Raw genomic sequence first — 17,895 nt, 5'->3', positions numbered from 1 at the left:
GCATTTATAGAAGCCACTAAGAAGACAAATTGTTTTAAAATAGTATGTGCATTCTTATGTCTAGTGAAAATAGGCTTACCTGAACGAAATCTGTGCCCGTTAGTCCTCATCTGGCCTTTTGGAGCAATACAAAATAAAGCTACTGTTTTTATACATAGCTCTTAAGTACTTGTAAAAAGATAATTTGTTTACCTTTAGTCATCTTTCTTCAGGCTAAGCATATTCTTATGCTCATTAATGAATTATATCTTTAATTGATCCAGATGAATCATTCTTGTTACTCAAACTTAGTGGAAACTATCGTGACACTAGGTACTTTATAAAACTGAGACTGTAGTAGAACATATGTTGGAGGTGAAAGCAGATTAGTTAGGCGATTAAGACAGTCACTTAGAGCAGCTGTGCTCTTCACTTGTCTAATAGCTGAAGAGTAAGTCATAGTTCCCTAATCTTAGGAAAGGGATCTTATTCGTCTGTCCTTGATTTTTTTTTTCCTTTTTGACAAAGATCAAAAAATAGAGTTCAACAAAAAGGCCAGTAAATAATCCCATTTTCACTTTTGCTTTGCGAACTCTGGCTTAGGTTTTTATGAACCCAGTCAATTTCGAACAGTTTATCTTCTCCCCCCAAATCTACACTGAGAAAGTTTAGTCCTCTGTAGTAATGCTATTCTATAACAATATATACGTCATTCTTTTTTTTTTTTAAATCATTCAGTCTTCTTTTAAACAGGATTTGTACAAAAGTGATGTTGCTGCAGGATTCTCTAAAGGATTTGATTGAGTTAAATTCTTAATTAAAAACTCCTTTTTCTTTCTAAAGCAACTCCTTTTCTTCCTTAGCCTTGTATCTCAACTATTATTTGTATATCCATGAGGACTGATTTTTTTTTTTTTTTTGGGCTGCTCCACTGCATGCAGGATCCTAGTTCCCTGACCAGGGATTGATCCCTTGCCCCCTGCAGTGGAATCACAGAGTCTTAACCACTGGACTGCAGGGAAGTCCATGAGGACTGATTCTTAAACCTAACTTTAATTAATCAGCTATGTTATTTGATATTCATGAGTTTTCCTGTTTTTCTGTGGAGCCAAATATGACTATTAACATTTAAAACTGCTCAGAATTCAAGGTTTAGATGACAAGGACTAGGAAATAAGGACTGAGTCCAAAATGATAGACTTGAACTTACCCCAGCTTCCCATTTGCCAATGCTGAGGTTGTCTCTCTCACCTGTTTTGCAATACAATTCTTAGTGTTTTCAGTCTCATAAATGCTTAGTGGTTAGATGTTTTCTTCTTTTTGAATGATTGACTTAAGCAGGATCATTAAATGGGAAACTAGTGAGATTTAGCACATTTTTGATTGTGTATGTTGTATCATTGCCAGGACATTTTTTTAACCAATTTTAATAAAATTTTACCCAATAGAAAGAAGAATAAATCCCATCGGGATATTAAGCGAATGCAGTGTGAGTGTACACCTCTTTCTAAAGATGAAAGAGCTCAAGGTGAAATAGCATGTGGGGAAGATTGTCTTAATCGTCTCCTCATGATTGAATGGTAAGTAAATTAGAATGCTCTGCTTTTGCTCAACTATTTTATTAAATGTCTCTAAATTTTAAGAAGAATTATTAGGAGTAAAATTTAACTTTTCTTCTTCTACCTATTGTTGAGTATTTCTGAGCAATGAAATGTCCAATGTGTAATAGTGTTTATAAGGAGGCAAATTTCCCTTGCATTGTGCGTTAGATTATAGTACATATTGTAAGTGCTCTGTAAAGTAGCCCTAATGCTAACATAGTAATACAAATTTTTACCCAGTCTCCTTTTATCTCTTGTAAGGTTCACGTCCTGAGAGGTAAATGTTGGTATTTTTTAGCTTTTACTATAAAATAAGCCAAAACCCTAACATTTCAAAAGTGCTTAAAGTAAAATGTCTTGTTCCCCCAAGCCTCAATCCCTCTATTTGTAGTCTTTCCAGATAATTTTTATGCCTATACCAGCATGTGTAGACGTTTCCTCTTCTTATGTGTAGAAGTGAAATCCTTACTATATGTACTTTTTCCTCCTCACCTGCCACACACACTTTTCTTTTTTTTAATAATTTTTTTAATGTAATTTTGGCTGCGTTGGGACTTCGTTGCTGTGCGCGAGCTTTCCCTAGTTGCGGTGAGTGGGGGCCACTACCTGCTGTGGTGCATGGGCCCCTCATCGTGGTAGCTGCTCTTGTTGCGGAGCATGGGCTCTAGGCACGCGGGCCTCAGTAGGTGTGGCTCGTGGGCTCTAGAGTGCAGGCTCAGTAGTTGTGGCACACGGGCCAAGTTGCTCTGCGACATGTGGGATCCTCCCGGACCAGGGCTCGAACGCATGTCCCCTGCATTGGCTGGCGGATTCTTAACCACTGTGCCACCAGGGAAGTCCCCACACTTTTAATTAAATATGTTTTGGAGACCTATTCAGAGCTACATATTTAGACCTATCTAAATCTTTCTCTTGACTACATTATGTATTCTATTCATAGTTAACCCATATTTATTAATCTTCTATTGATAGACATTTGCTTCCATATTTTTCATATAAACAGTAAATATCTTTACATTAAAAAATGTGATTTAAAAAAAAAACCAGTCGGATTGAAAATTGTATCATTTTTAACATGGAAAGAATATTAAGGTGATTTATAGTATAGGTACCTTATTTTTAGTGTTAATGAAGTGTTTTTTTCCAAAACTCAGTTTTTGGTTTTGCTTATGTAATAGCATTACAAAAATAAAACATATACCTCAAAAAGTAAAAAAGAGAAAGCATTTTTGGTATTTTTAAATGTAAACTAAAAGTAAAGATGACAGTAAACATATAAGAAGAGAAGAGGGATTTCCCTGGTGGCACAGTGGTTAAGAGTCCGCCTGCCAATGCAGGGGACACGGGTTCGAGCCCTGGTCTGGGAAGATCCCACATGCCGCGGAGCAACTAAGCCTGTGCGCCACAACTACTGAGCCTGCGCTCTAGAGCCCACAAGCCACAACTACTGAGCCCGTGTGCCACAACTACTGAAGCCTGTGAGCCTAGAGCCTGTGCTCCGCTACGAGAAGCCACCACAATGAGAAGCCTGCACACTGTAACTAAGAGTAGCCGCCACTCGCCACAACCAGAGAAAGCCCACTCACAGCAACGAAGACCCAACGCAGCCAAATTAATGAATTAATTAAAAAAGAAGAGAAGACATAAGAACAGTATTCTTCTAATTTGACATTGTTGCCCTAGTCTCTGCATTCTTCTGGTTTTTCCTGCCAACCTTGTTGAACGGTTATGAAGTACAGAAATTCTTTTTTCTTGTTATTCCCACGCTCAAAACTTAGTGGTTCTCAAGATTAGGTTCAAATGTAACCTTGGTATTGAGAGCCCTTCCTAGTACATCAACAACCTGCCTTTTCATCTTCCAGCAACCCACCTTTCTTATCAGTTATCCTTAGCTATTTTATTCCCCTTTTCTCAAATAGGCCTTGTTTTCTATTTCTGCACACAGGTGGGCCCTGTCATTGTACCTCTTGTTTTCCTTATCTGTCCATATCCTCTGTGTCATTAGAGATTCTGCTTTAATCCTACTCCTTCCGGAAAGCTTTCCTTCACTGCTTCTCTCCAGAGTGAATCCCTTATCCTTTGGACATCTGTAAAAATGTTGCTTACTACTACTGGTTTGGCAATAAATAATAATATGTTGGAAATAATTGGTAATTTTTATTGTAGCCTTACTCAGTATTAAAAGCCTTTGTATCTGTAAGCTTTGGAATATTAAGAATTCAGTAAATTTTTGATTTTATTTTTATTCTAGGATCCATGAGGGAAGAGCCTTGCCAGTTTATATTGTGCTTACTGTGAACAAAGATACGTTTAATGATGACTGCTTTCTCTTAAATGTAGCTCAAGTAGTTAGCTACATTCAAAAGATGAAATTAGTGATGATTGGAGTGGAATATAAGAGAAGCTGCACTGATTGAAAATAAGTTAGCTCTGCATAGTTGTCAGAGTACTGCAAACTTACATGCAGCCTGGAAATGTATCTTAGACACTCAGGGAGGGGTAATGACCAGTTGACAAGACTGTATTTTGGGCATCATCTGTTTAACAATGTAGACACTCAATTTTAAGGAATCCCTTCATGATAGAAAGAATTATTGAGGAAGGCTCACTTGGAGGTTTACCACACATATGCTGATTATGCCATAAAGATATGGATATATTTACATAACATTCTAGTGAATGTGTTTTTGGTTCTTTTGCTACTTGAAGAATTAATTTTCTCCTTTTCTCATTTCAGTTCTTCTCGGTGTCCAAATGGGGATTATTGTTCCAATAGACGGTTTCAAAGAAAACAGCATGCAGATGTGGAAGTCATACTCACAGAAAAGAAAGGCTGGGGCTTGAGAGCTGCTAAAGACCTTCCTTCGTAAGTTATGTTTTAATCGCCTTTCACTTCATTTGTGTTGTTGAAGTTGGTTAGATACTTTTTAGGAAAATAATTTGCCCATTACACTGAAGTTTAATAATGATTATTGTGCAGAATGACCACTTGGTAGCTAGTTTGTTCATTTTAAATTCACTTCTTTTAGGATATTAAATAGAAATCTCTTCTGTCTATATATGAGAGAGCAGTTTGTCCCTTGTGATATTTGGACTAGGCCGGTCCTTCTTTGTCTGATAGTTATGTTACCTTAATTCCAAGTAATTACCAAGTGTTTGCTGTAGATCCCCAGAATCCCTATGAAACTATAAAAAGGAGTTAGGACAGAATCTATAAAGTTGAATCTATATAAAGTTTAGTTGGGATAAGAGTAGTGGAGAGTGTCTGAGGATATTGAGATAGAGAATTAAAGCATACTTGATAGACACTCATTAAACTTTTTTTTTTTTGCGGTATGCGGGCCTCTCACTGTTGTGGCCTCCCCCGCTGCGGAGCACAGGCTCCGGACGCGCAGGCTCCGGACGCGCAGGCTCAGCGGCCATGGCCCACGGGCCCAGCCGCTCCGCGGCATATGGGATCCTCCCAGACCGGGGCACGAACCCGTATCCCCTGCGTCGGCAGGCGGACTCTCAACCACTTGCGCCACCAGGGAGGCCCCATTAAACATTTTTGAATGAATAAATGTTGCCTTCTAAAGTCATGTAACTTTTATATGTAATGCAGTAAAAGGTTCAGTTTTATTTTCTACCATATTCTGTATTTCCTTTAACCACTAATTTTCTTACATATAGCATATTTAAGTATTCTTATGAAAGTTGAGTACCTTTTTCTTTAAAGTTAAGTATATACAGATTACATGTGTTTATGATTGAAGAATTTTTAAAAATACATCAAAGTAATAAAGGAAGAAAATAAAACAGTTGCTGATTCTAGTGACTCAGGCACAACTGTTCTTTCAGAATCCTAAGCATATGGCCACACTTGAATGGGAATTGGGATGGGGTGAGGGGTTTTAGTCTTTTTATTGTGGGGATTCAAAGCAACCAGGTAGCAAATAACCTAATAATAATTACCACCACCACCACCACCAGGTAATTTAGTTTTCTGACAGGAACCTCATATATCTTTTGAAAGCAAAATCATTTAGTTTTTATTGTGAAAATAGGAAATGATATTCATGTCACTTTATCCTTTTGAGAACCAACCAGAAAAAACCCATGTTTTATTATATAAAAAAGGAACCTCATATATTTCCCTTTTCTGCAAAGTATTATCAAAGTATTTTGGTTTATAACCATTTTTAAATTGTTTCTTTGAAACAAATATCTCAGAATCATCTCAATATGTTTAATATCCAAATTCATTGGATCCTTTATAATATTTTAAATAAATAATAGACTAAATTTCCCTTGAACACTGTTAACAACACTGAACTCAGTTCTTCCCAAGGCAGTCTGGTGCATTTCTAAAATCACTAACTCTGGTCTAGATGCAGGTTTTCAGGTATGCTTTCTTTTATTCTACTCAAGCCAGCCAGGCTTTTCTTTTGGAGAGTCTTTTAAAAAATTGTTTAAAGGAACTCCAGTTTGGACATAACCCTCTCTTACAGGGGTAGTAATGGACACTGCCTCTTGGCAGAGTCTGCACTAACATAGCTTCAACTTTAACGTGAATTCTTGTTGTATGCAACAGAGACTATTTGATGACTCAGGAGTCCTTGTCTGTTATGGGGAAGGAGATGGGAGAAGAGGGGAGAGAATGTGTGACTGTTTCACATAGCAGGTTAAAATTTCTGAAAGCTCTTTAGCTTTCCTCATCTACTCACAAAGAACCCTGCTTTGGTAAAATATACTAGGACTTAATGTTTCCATGATTCCCACACCTTCACTCATGTACTTCCATGTGCTGATGGTAATACCAATTTTATAAATTTTTAACTCTAAGCTATTTAGGCGTTCACTGGTAGAGTATTCCCACTTAAGAAGGGCATACTGTCAGATGTGCGCAGTATGAGGAGGAGGTATTTGGAGCAAAGCTGCTAGTTACTGTTAACATACCATGACAGACTCAACCAAAAAAATAAGCAAATTCCTACCAAAACCCTCAAGTTTTAGGCTGTAGGAATGGAAGGCAGTGCTGTCTAGGTTGACTTAATGTTATTGGATACCAAATGGGACTTCGTTTTTTGGGGATGGAGTAAAATTCACACAAATGTATTATTAGCCTTTTTAAAGTGCACAATTTAGTGGCATTTAGTACATTCATAATATTGGGCAGCTGTCACCTCTGTCTAGTTCCAAAAATTTTTATCACCCCAAAAGGAAACCCCTTACCCATTAAGCAAATTCTCCCTATTGCCCCCTCTTCCCAGCCCTTGGCAACCTCTAAATCTGCCATCTCTATGGATTTACCTATTCTAGACTTTTATATGAAATATAAATGTGGCTTTTTGTTTCTGGCTTCTTAAAGAAAGCTGTTAAACACAGCGTTTTTTTAGCGTGGCCAAAAAAAAGAAAAAAAGGAGAAGTATACTGATTATGTCAGTATATCATAACAAATACGAATGATTTACATTTTTACATTTTAAAAATCTCTTCAGTTAGTGTTAGGGCACGTTTGTTTATTTTCTCTCTGCGCATCTTGTGGGGTCTTAGTTCCCCGAGCAAGGAATGAACCCAGGCCCCAGCAATGAAAGCACCGAGTCCTAACCACTGGATAGCCAGGGAATTCCAGGGCATGTTTATTTTGAAAGGGTAAGACAAGACTTCCAGGTAGGTCATTTTAGGTCAGAACTTGAGAGTAAACCGTAGAGAAACATTTGTTTACATGGAGGTAATACTTGAAGTCATTGGTGAGAATGAGCTTTTATAAAATAAAGGGAGAGAGAAGAGACTGAGAATATCTTCAATGAGAAGAAATAGGTGTAAATAACCATGAAAGAACAATCAAAGGTAGAAGGTAACTGAAAGAAGCCAAGGAGAGAGCTTAATCATGATTGTTGATAAATGCTAGAGAAAACTCACAGAGAATGCAGTCAGAGAAAAGGTATATTTGACCTTTAACATCATTAGAGACCTTTGAGAGTAAAGGTAGTAGAAGGGCTGCTGTATTTAAGTTGCCTTCTTTTTTCTTAGGACATAAAGCCTCTAATTTTTCACTGCTTCTGATTTCTTCACAACCGTTTCTCAGTTGTGAATCATTGTTTTCATGATAATGTAAACCAGACTTGAAAGTTTGTTTTAATATCTAGTGAGAGCAAGGATATGCATTTTGGTATAAGTGTAAATTATAAAAGCTTCTTAGAGTCAACATTCTTTGAAAAGTATTAGGAAGGAGAAAATTAACCTCGATTAGTTGCTAGGCACTTTTACATATATTTTAATTACATCTTGTGTAGTAGCAAATCTGTCCACTTTACAATAGTTTTTTAAATTTATTATTTTTGCATGGATGTATGTGTTTTCCATATATCTCATAGGCAGGAAATACTGTTTTTCTTTTGCCAGGAACACCTTTGTCCTGGAATATTGTGGAGAGGTACTTGATCATAAAGAGTTTAAAGCCCGGGTAAAGGAGTATGCACGAAACAAAAACATCCACTACTATTTCATGGCCCTGAAGAATGATGAGGTAAGTGGCATGAATGTGTTTGTTTTGAAACAGATCTGGAAATTCTTGAGTTTGAAAGGGGTCATTGATATGGACTGATCTCTAAAATATATTAAGTGACCAAAATAAGGAGCTGAACAGTGTGGATAGTTTTTTTCTGTTTGCTTACAAAAAGGATGAGGGAGGGGGGGTATTTACATGTATATGTAAATGTAAACATACATGCTTCATACTATAATTCTTAAAAATTATTGATGACCCCCAAAAAGCTTTTGTTTATGTGGATTATATTTATCAATATTTATATTAAAGACGAAAGCTGAGAAGTTGAAAATACTTATTTTTTATTAAACCATTTAGGGCCTCCCTGGTGGCGCAGTGGTTGAGAGTCCGCCTGCCGATGCAGGGGATACGGGTTCGTGCCCCGGTCTGGGAGGATCCCATATGCCGCGGAGCGGCTGGGCCCGTGAGCCATGGCCGCTGGGCCTGCGCATCCGGAGCCTGTGCTCCGCAACGGGAGAGGCCACAACAGTGAGAGGCCCACATACCGCAAAAAAAAAAAAAAAAAAAACCATTTAAAAGTGACAATAAGCCTATTACGTTGACACAAATAGCATATGCTTTTGTGAAAATTAAGTATTTTCCAAAAAGTTTTTTTTTTAGTGAGGAGTACCATTTACAAATCTCTTTAATGTCTAGCTTACTAGAATTTAGCTAGATTCTCATGTCTGCTTCTACATTCAATCTGGAAATGCAAGTTGTAGGGACCCATCCTAGGACCTGTTGAATCTCACTCTGAGGGTGGGCTCAGCAAGAGTTTTAACAAGCTCTCCAGTGGATTCAGATACATACTCAAGTTTGAGAGCTACTCCACTGTGGTATTGCATGCATTTGAAAATGAAGTTTTAAACACATGAAGTAAGATTGGAATATAATAGGATGTAAGAAATAGCTAAAAGAAAATGAGACATTGATAGATATGGAGATAATTTTGCCCCGCAGGTAAAATGTTGATAGTTAGAGATCTTTCTGAGCAAGAAGTTGGATATTTGTCACTTTGATGTGTAAAATAATATGAGAGAGTTCTCTAAAGGAACGGGGGATTAGGGATAAGGGTCTTAAATGTGCCGGATGCCTTGCCTTTGCAAAATGCACATATGTTTTAAGGTCTCTCTTTTTTTTTTTTTGCCGTATGCGGGCCTCTCACTGTTGTGGCCTCTCCCATTGTGGAGCACAGGCTCTGGACGCGCAGGCTCAGCGGCCACGGCTCACGGGCCCAGCTGCTCCGCGGCATGTGGGATCTTCCCGGACCGGGGCACGAACCCGTGTCCCCTGCATCGGCAGGCAGACTCTCAACCACTGTGCCACCAGGGAAGCCCCTAAGGTCTCATTTTTAACTGTTAAATTATCCTTTTCCCTAGATAATAGATGCCACTCAGAAAGGAAATTGCTCCCGGTTCATGAATCACAGCTGTGAACCAAACTGTGAGACTCAAAAAGTAAGTTGAGGTAGATTTAGAGTTTGGGTTATTTGTTCAAGACTGCTATTCTGACAATTTTAGATTCTATACCAAAGGTACCCATGGATATTATTTTTTCATGATTTTTTTCTTACTCTGTTAAAATTTATTTTGAAATAAGTTTAGATGTATAAAATAATAAATAGTGCTGAAATAGTACAGAGTTCCCATATATTATCCTTCACTAGCTTCTGCAAATGTCTACATTGAATGTAACCATAATATAATTACCCAATCCAGGAAATAATATTAACTACTAACTAGTCTAAAGACCTTATTCAAGTTTTGCCATATGTCATTTTTCTAGTCTAGGATCCAGTCCAGGAACTCCAGTCGCATTTAATTGTCACATCTCTGGCCATAAATTTTAGATATTGTTTAAGGTGCCGAAATGAAAAACTAAATTTTAATTTTGATGAAGTCCAGTGTGTACTATTATATTCAGATTTTATATCAGTCTTATCCAGGTGCCAAATTTGGTGGTTTTAATAACATTTATAAGGGGCTGAATGGCCACAGATGAGAGAGCCGATATATGGTATGCATGTGGATATACTGCTCCTCCTCAACAAGGCCAGACTTTGGGTCTTGGTTATCTTTATGTCCCTGTGCCTGCACATAGTTGACACTTGATAAATCCATTTACCGAATTCGATGTAACATTTTGAAGTAATGATCTCGGTACCCTCTAATTTGTGTTTTAAGCTTAGAGTTTAAAAAAAGAGCATATAGATATATATATATGCACGTTAGAATATTGGTTCTTTTTTAGGTTAAGAAAGCTGTGGACCCACGCCCTAGAAAAATATATCAGTGATTTCCTCTCATATTGAATAGTTTTGACTCTTGGATATTTTTTGTCCTTTGATCTCTGTACTAATAGATCTTAGGTACAGCTCTTCCAAGAGCCAAAACATATAACGAATAGGAGAACCCAGTGTGAAATTATTTAACCTAATTAAGTTCTGGTTCTAGTTTTGCCTGCAGCTGGTGGCCACATGTCTAGCTGTGAGACTCCAACTGTACTGTTTCCCTTCACCTCTTTAAGTCTGGGTTTTTCATCAGTAGCGGGTTCAGATGGTCTGGACAGGAGCTTTCCAGTCAACTTACATCTTACATATTCTGGAACTGCAAGGTCCAATCCCTGTGTATTTACCCCCATTTTAATTTTTGAGTTTTATGTATCTGCTGTGATGCTTCCCTTCCCTTTCTCTACACTCAGCATTATGACCACTGTTTCATGAAATTAAACTTCCGGCATTGTTGTTTCCCTTTTTCCATGCCCCATCTTATCTTACAGTTACTTTTAACGTAACATAATACAAATTCGCCTGGTACTCAGTGACACCAAGCATTCCATATTTGCCTATTTTTACTACAAGTGAATCTTTACTGTGTGGAAATGTGTATTAAGATAAGTTAAAGTAGCAGTTACTTTTATTAGAGTTAAATTATAGATGATATTCATCTGGTAGCTCATTAAATAAGAGTGATACTTAAGGTTTTTGTTTTTGTTTTTGTTTTTAATTTCCCTGTTAGCTATTTGGAAAAACCTTTATTATCTAAAGAGGCACATGCATAATTAAGGCAGATGATGATGATCTTTTTTTAAAAAAAACACACACAGATTAACCAGTTACTAATTTCTTTTCTTTTAAAAACAACATCTCAGTGGACTGTGAACGGACAACTGAGAGTTGGGTTTTTTACCACCAAACTGGTTCCTTCAGGCTCAGAGTTAACATTTGACTATCAGTTCCAAAGATACGGGTGAGTATTGATTCCGTTCTGTTTTGCTGCTTCTGATGGAGAAATACACTGTTCAGATATAGGAATCTAAAACTTAGATGTGAATTACTAAGAAGTTATATGTACTGTCAGTTCTTATCTATAGTGTTCTCTTTTAGTTCTGTGTATTTTCCTTCTGTATGACACTTCAGGCCATTAAGGGATATTGTACAGGAACTACATGTTCCTCCTCTGAACTTCATGCTGCCTTATTTATATAATTATGTTTCTAATGTAATTTTAAAACTTTTTATTACAGAAATGTCAACAGGGTGTTGACATAGTATAAAGAGAACAATATAATGAATCCCTGTGTGGCCATAATTCATCTGTCAGTTATCAGTTCATGACTTTATCATGTCTCATCTATACCATATTGTACTCTGAAAAATAATTTGTTACCTAGTTCTACCAAAACCAGTAACTGATGCAATAGCACTGAATACCCTTAGCATTTATATTGTGGTTTTAATAAAACCAGACTAAAAGGAACAGGGTTCCTCGGAGAAATATCTGGTGTCAACTTTGGGACAGGTATTGAACAAGATGACTCTGGTTTATCTCCTCATACCAGAAAACCAGTTATAAAAGATTAGGAGGGTCATGTCAAAGGGACTTCGGAGATAGCTTGAATAGAATCTCACCAAAAGTGGGAGAGTTCTTATTAACACTTAAGCATCATTAAGAATAATAATGGCAAGTGGTTTGAAACACACTATGTAAAATCCATGAGTTTTAATGACATTTTAAAAATAAAAGCGCATTCGTCATAATTGAAAGGAACCAATTCATGATTTTGGAAACTAGTTTTTTTTTTTTTTTAATTGAAGTATAGTTGATGTGCAGTATTACATAAGTTACAGGTATGCAACATAGTGAATCACAATTTTTAAAGGTTATATTCCATCCGTAGTTACTACAAAACACTGGCTATATTCCCTCTATTGTACAGTACATCCTAGTAGCTTATTTATTTTATGCATAATAGTTATATCTCTTAATCCCCTATCCCTCTTTTGCCCCTTCTCCTCTCCCTACGAGTAACCACTAGTTTAAAAATTAAAAGAAGAAAAAAATCAAGCATTTATCCATCCTTTCCCAGTGAATTTTTGATTAAACCAAGCAGTTGGTGAGAGGAAATTCTTTATAGAGGTTATTTTAGCTAATAAATGAAGCAGTAATGGTATCACCATTTTGCAACACCTCATGAACTAATGGATCTAGGCAACGGTCAAGTATTCTGGGGTTGACCAGGTTCCATGTAGGGCTCCATTATTTTTTTTTTCCTCTTGTATTTGTACTCTCCTCTTTGAAAGAAAGGCAACTGGAAATTAAGTGCTGTTTGTGATTCCCTGCTATATTTATCAAATATTTTTGTGCCTTTGATTGCTACTGTTATATACTAAATCTATCAATTTAGTTTTGGAATAGTCCTTCGTGTTTTCCTTGGGCAGCTCTGGTTGCAGAGTAAATAAATGGCAGAGGTGGTTTATACCCAGGGCTGTAGACTTAGGCCTGTATTCTTTCCTCCACTTTACCTTGACTCCATGGTTACATTTATTTATTACTATATTTATTAGTAGTGTCTCATCCTTATGTAATAATAACTTTTAATAACCACGTGTCTAAGTGTCCTTTACTAATTATGCATTTTATATGTGTATATCTGTTCATAATAATAAATTTTGTTCTGTATGTCAGTTAAATATTTACATATAAGTTATAGGTGTTGATCTGTTTAAGCAATTTTGTTCTTAGCCCCAACAGGTATATATGATCTCTTATTTTCATACATTAGTAGAAACTCTCATAAGTGGAGAAATTACTTATTAATTTCTTGGCTAGTTTTGTCTAGCTAATAAAGAATGACTTTTAAGAGCAATTTTCAGGCATTTCCATTAGCTAGTATCAGGTTTGTTGGTGTCTCTTAGAAAAACTGTTTTTTTCCTTTAAGCTGGATTGACTCTTCTCCTGTATGTAGTTGCTATACTATCAACATTTTTTATGGTTTACTTTCACATAATTGACATCTTTCTTATGCTCCTTGAACAGGAAAGAAGCGCAGAAGTGTTTCTGTGGGTCGGCTAATTGCCGGGGTTACCTGGGAGGAGAGAACAGAGTCAGCATCAGAGCAGCAGGAGGGAAAATGAAGAAAGAACGGTCTCGGAAGAAGGATTCGGTAAGTGTTCCATTCTTCTTTCAACTGTCACAATGTGCATTTTAAGAAGGGAGGTAGCTTTCCTGATTGAACTTTGAAAAGTCAAACTACAACCAGAGAAATTCAGGGTCAGATGAGGTAATCATGGAAAAGATGTACGATTGCTATTTTTGTTTCATGGAGATTAGACGTGGATACTGAGAACTATTGAAGTCATCTTGAAAACAGACAGGCTAATAGTTTTTGAGAGCCTGTAAAACTCCTAATCTTATGTATAAGTAACATGTTTATCTGTTGACTCACATAAGTCTGATCTACATTCCTAATCTTTTAATATTGTTTTGTCTTTTGTTTGCATGTGTTCTTAAAATCTCTAAAAATCCTCCTTGGAGCGTAAGGTGAGTTTTGAGAGGTAACAGGCAACCCAAGAGTGAGAAAGGGATAGTCTCAGATGGTCTTTGTATTTAATCCATTAGAACAGTGGTTGATAGCCTTTTTTCTACTCCAGTTCACCTGAGTCGCAACTGGAGGTGAGTGGTATCTTGCTACTACAGGAGCTCTTAACTGGGACAAGAATTTTGTGTCGTTTTTAAAAATTCCACCCCCCTTTTCCTGAGGATCCCTTTGTCAGAGCAGTGTTTCTCCGCCTCAGAACCACTTGGCAGGGTCCATTGTAAAAATGCACATTTTTGGGCCTATCCCCAGACCTATGAATCTTAGTGGAGGGCCAGAAGGAGCCAGGGGGCCAGAGGTGTTAGCCAGCAAATCCACCTGTGAGTCTTTTGCAGTGAGCTCATTCCTAGGCTTTTCAGGAACCCATACTTATGTTAAGAATTATAAATGTCAGCAGTCTTACTATTTAGTTGAGCAGATAGAATACATAAGTCAGGAAAGGGATAAAAATATAATAGTTAAAAGGTGATGTCAGTAAACCCAAATTAATTGGAGAGAATTAGTTACTGAGAACCTGAATTCTATAAGAAGACTTAGATAGCAGGAAGCATTAGAAAGGGCCATTTAAAAATTAAAAAAAAAAAAGGATCAAAAAAGAGTCATTTAAAAAATGCAAAAAGGGAAAGTTTACAAGAAACACCCATGCTTCTACCACCCAAGATGAACAAATGCTCTTCAGAGTATTGTTGCTTCAGCTCTTTTTTAGAGAGCATATATATTGTAACTGTGTGCTAAGCACTCTTCTAAGCGCCTGACACATTAAATCATTTAATTCTCACAATAAGCCCTTTAAGTTAGGTACAAGGATTTTCCCTCTTTTACAGATGAGAACACTAAAGCACAGAGGTTACAAGGTCACCCAATAAGCGATGGGAAAGAGCTAGTCTAACTCTTTTCTTTGCTTTTAACCGTATTGAGTTCCTTTGTGTAGAGTTTTAGAAATGATATATATATATATATTTCTACAATTTTTAAAAAAATTTTTATTTTATTTATTTTTTGGCTGTGTTGGGTTTTCGTTGCTGCACGTGGGCTTTCTCTAGTTGCAGTGAGCGGGGGCTACTCTTCATTGCAGTGCGCGGGGCTTCTCATTGCAGTGGCTTCTCTTGTTGCGGAGCATGGGCTCTAGGCGTGTGGGCTTCAGTAGTTGTGGCTCGTAGGCTCTAGAGCGCAGGCTCAGTAATTGTGGCTCACAGGCTTAGTTGCTCCGCGGCATGTGGGATCTTCCTGGACCGGGGCATGAACCCGTGTCCCCTGCATCGGCGGGTGGACTCTAAACCATTGCGCCACCAGGGAAGCCCTCTATACGTATATTTATCAGAATGTACTAACAGTGGTGCTTTAGACCCATTAAAGACAGTTCATACCCCAAAATAAAGAATAAACATTTTTCTTGAACTGATTAGGTAATTAACAGAATAAATTTTTAAGTGCTGTAGAATTGTGTATATACATATAAATTTTCATTTATCAGTAATTTATTAAAATACATCCTAATCCTCCTTATACTTACCATAAATCCTTTTTGGAGGGTGGTGACCCATAAGTGAAAAATAAATACTTTTAGTAAATTTAACGAAAGCAATCAATGTCAGTCATCTCCTGGCTTCCTCCCCTGTAGGTGTCCTAAAAGTTATTAATTCCACAATTGATTGTTCACTTGAGTACCCCAAATTATGGAAGCTGTATCATATCACCACTAGGATTGGCATGCTTACTTTTATGTAATACAACCATTAAGCTTATCATTATAGTAGGAATGTTCAAAGGTTGTTCACCCTCTGTATTTTGTTTGCAAAATGTTGTTATTTATACTTCTACATTTTTACTGTTTATTTCCTTAAGAATGCTACTTTTTTATATCCCAGTAGTGCCTCTTATACAGTAATATCTACTCAATTTATTGATGAATGAAAGTAACAACTCAATTTTAACTTTTCAGATTACATGCCTAATTATGAAAAAGAAATAACCCCAAAAGGAAATATAAGCTTAGTGAATATTTGCATCTCAGAACTTTCAAAAGCAAGATTCTTGTATTTGAGAGGGAAAGTAGTATTTTAAAGCCCTTGGTCTTTCCTATGCTAATCCTCTGGAATTTGGGACACAGGAAATTTTTACATTTAGGATATGCAAGGAAGAAAACATCTTTAAGGAAATTGTCTTACATTAAGATTTAACTGTAAATTGGCTTTTCTGTTCATGTATTTAATCTATTCAAAACCTAAGAAATGATACTGGAAATGAAAAAGGATGAGCCTCAAATGTACTTTTTAGAAGGAAAAGATGAGTTTATGTATCTTCAACTTCTTGCAGGCAGCATTTTATATTTTCTCATTTATTTTTGTTCTATATACCATAATAAGAGTTTTGGGGTATAATATGAAATAGAAGTGTTTCAATGCCTTGCCTAAAATTATATTAAGTGAGTAACAAAATTTACCAGTTAAGTAACAGAAAATTTCAAGATTTTTTCTTTTAGATTTGCTTTTCTCTAATTTATTATCAGCTCATTCTGTACTTTTATCATTTCATGTCAAGCTGATTTAATGCTATCGTTTATATCTCTTCTCCTTCAATCTCTATTTTGTCTAGATTTCATCCTGTTATTGTCAGACCAATTATTCTCAAATTCCATTTTGATCATATTATTCCCTTTTTGGGATTCAGTAATAGAGCTCTCTTACTTAGTGTCATCAAATCCAGATTCTTTTATATTACATCTGAGATGTTCTAACACCAGTCTTCTTTTTGATAAGATTTTTCTCAATTTCTCACCGCACCTTATCCACTCCAGCCAGGCTGAGCATAGTATGCACTGTCATAATTTTCCATTTCAGGTTGTTCAGACTTTTCCTTCTGCTTCCTCCCTCCTCCCTCCTCTTGTATTTATCTTACCTATTTCTAACCCCGCTTTGGTGAATTCATTTCTGGTGACTCTCTCTTTTTTTTTTTTTTTTGCGGTACACGGGCCTCTCACTGTTGTGGCCTCTCCCATTGTGGAGCACAGTCTCCGGAAGCGCAGGCTCAGCAGCCATGGCTCACGGGCCCAGCCGCTCTGCGGCATGTGGGATCTTCCCGGACCAGGGCACGAACCCGCGTCCCCTGCATTGGCAGGCGGACTCTCAACCACTGCGCCACCAGGGAAGCCCTCTGGTGACTCTCATTTTAAGCACTCCCTTCATCTTGGACCTCTTAGGTTTTTTAACATTAACATTTACCATTAACATTTATATCATTGTTCGTTTTCATATGAGTTAATTTTTTTTTTTTTTTTTTTTTTTTTTTTTTTTTTTGCTGTACGCGGGCCTCTCACTGCTGTGGCCTCTCCCGTTGCGGAGCACAGGCTCCGGACACACAGGCTCCGCGGCCATGGCTCGCGGGCCCAGCCGCTCCGCGGCATGTGGGATCTTCCGGGACCGGGGCACGAACCCGTGTCCCCTGCATCGGCAGGCGGACTCTCAACCACTGCGCCACCAGGGAAGCCCCATATATGAGTTAATTTTATCTCCGTGATAGTAAGTTCTGTGAGGGTGTCTTTTTTTTTTTTTTTCTTGCGGTACGCGGGCCTCTCACTGTGTGGCCTCTCCCGTTGCGGAGCACAGGCTCCAGACGCGCAGGCTCAGTGGCCATGGCTCACAGGCCCAGCCGCTCTGCGCCATATGGTATCTTCCCGGACCGGGGCACAAACCTGTGTCCGCTGCATCGGCAGGCGGACTCTCAACCACTGCGCCACCAGGGAAGCCCTGTGAGGGTGTCTTTATATCTTTTATAACTACTGCAACACAGCTAGAAAACAAGCTTTGGAACCTTGATTTTTGTTGCTGTTGTTCTCTATTATTTAATATCTTTGGAACAAAGAATTTATGTAAGTTATAAAGCCTATAATTATACTTTATATGTGCT

At 37.5% G+C, this 17,895-nt stretch overlaps 1 protein-coding gene across 3 annotated transcripts in view; it reads left to right on the top strand.

The window, feature by feature from the left end:
• SETD2 (SET domain containing 2, histone lysine methyltransferase) overlaps nt 1-17,895 on the top strand; it is a 122,559-nt gene that overhangs the window by 45,993 nt on the left and 58,671 nt on the right. For all 3 annotated transcript variants that reach the window (XR_009533525.1, XM_060109191.1, XM_060109192.1), the window contains exons 4-9: nt 1,428-1,559; nt 4,318-4,446; nt 7,968-8,091; nt 9,492-9,569; nt 11,263-11,360; nt 13,431-13,557. Coding sequence is in view for 2 of the 3 variants with exons in the window: in XM_060109191.1 (XP_059965174.1) it covers nt 1,428-1,559; nt 4,318-4,446; nt 7,968-8,091; nt 9,492-9,569; nt 11,263-11,360; nt 13,431-13,557 (688 nt within the window). In the remaining variant the exon portion in view is untranslated. The remainder of the gene's footprint in view (nt 1-1,427; nt 1,560-4,317; nt 4,447-7,967; nt 8,092-9,491; nt 9,570-11,262; nt 11,361-13,430; nt 13,558-17,895) is intronic.

Source organism: Mesoplodon densirostris, chromosome 10 (assembly GCF_025265405.1).
Source record: "Mesoplodon densirostris isolate mMesDen1 chromosome 10, mMesDen1 primary haplotype, whole genome shotgun sequence".
Lineage (NCBI taxonomy): Eukaryota > Metazoa > Chordata > Mammalia > Artiodactyla > Ziphiidae > Mesoplodon > Mesoplodon densirostris.
Note: the sequence above shows the minus strand (reverse complement) of the source record. Positions and strands in the feature narration are given on the sequence as shown.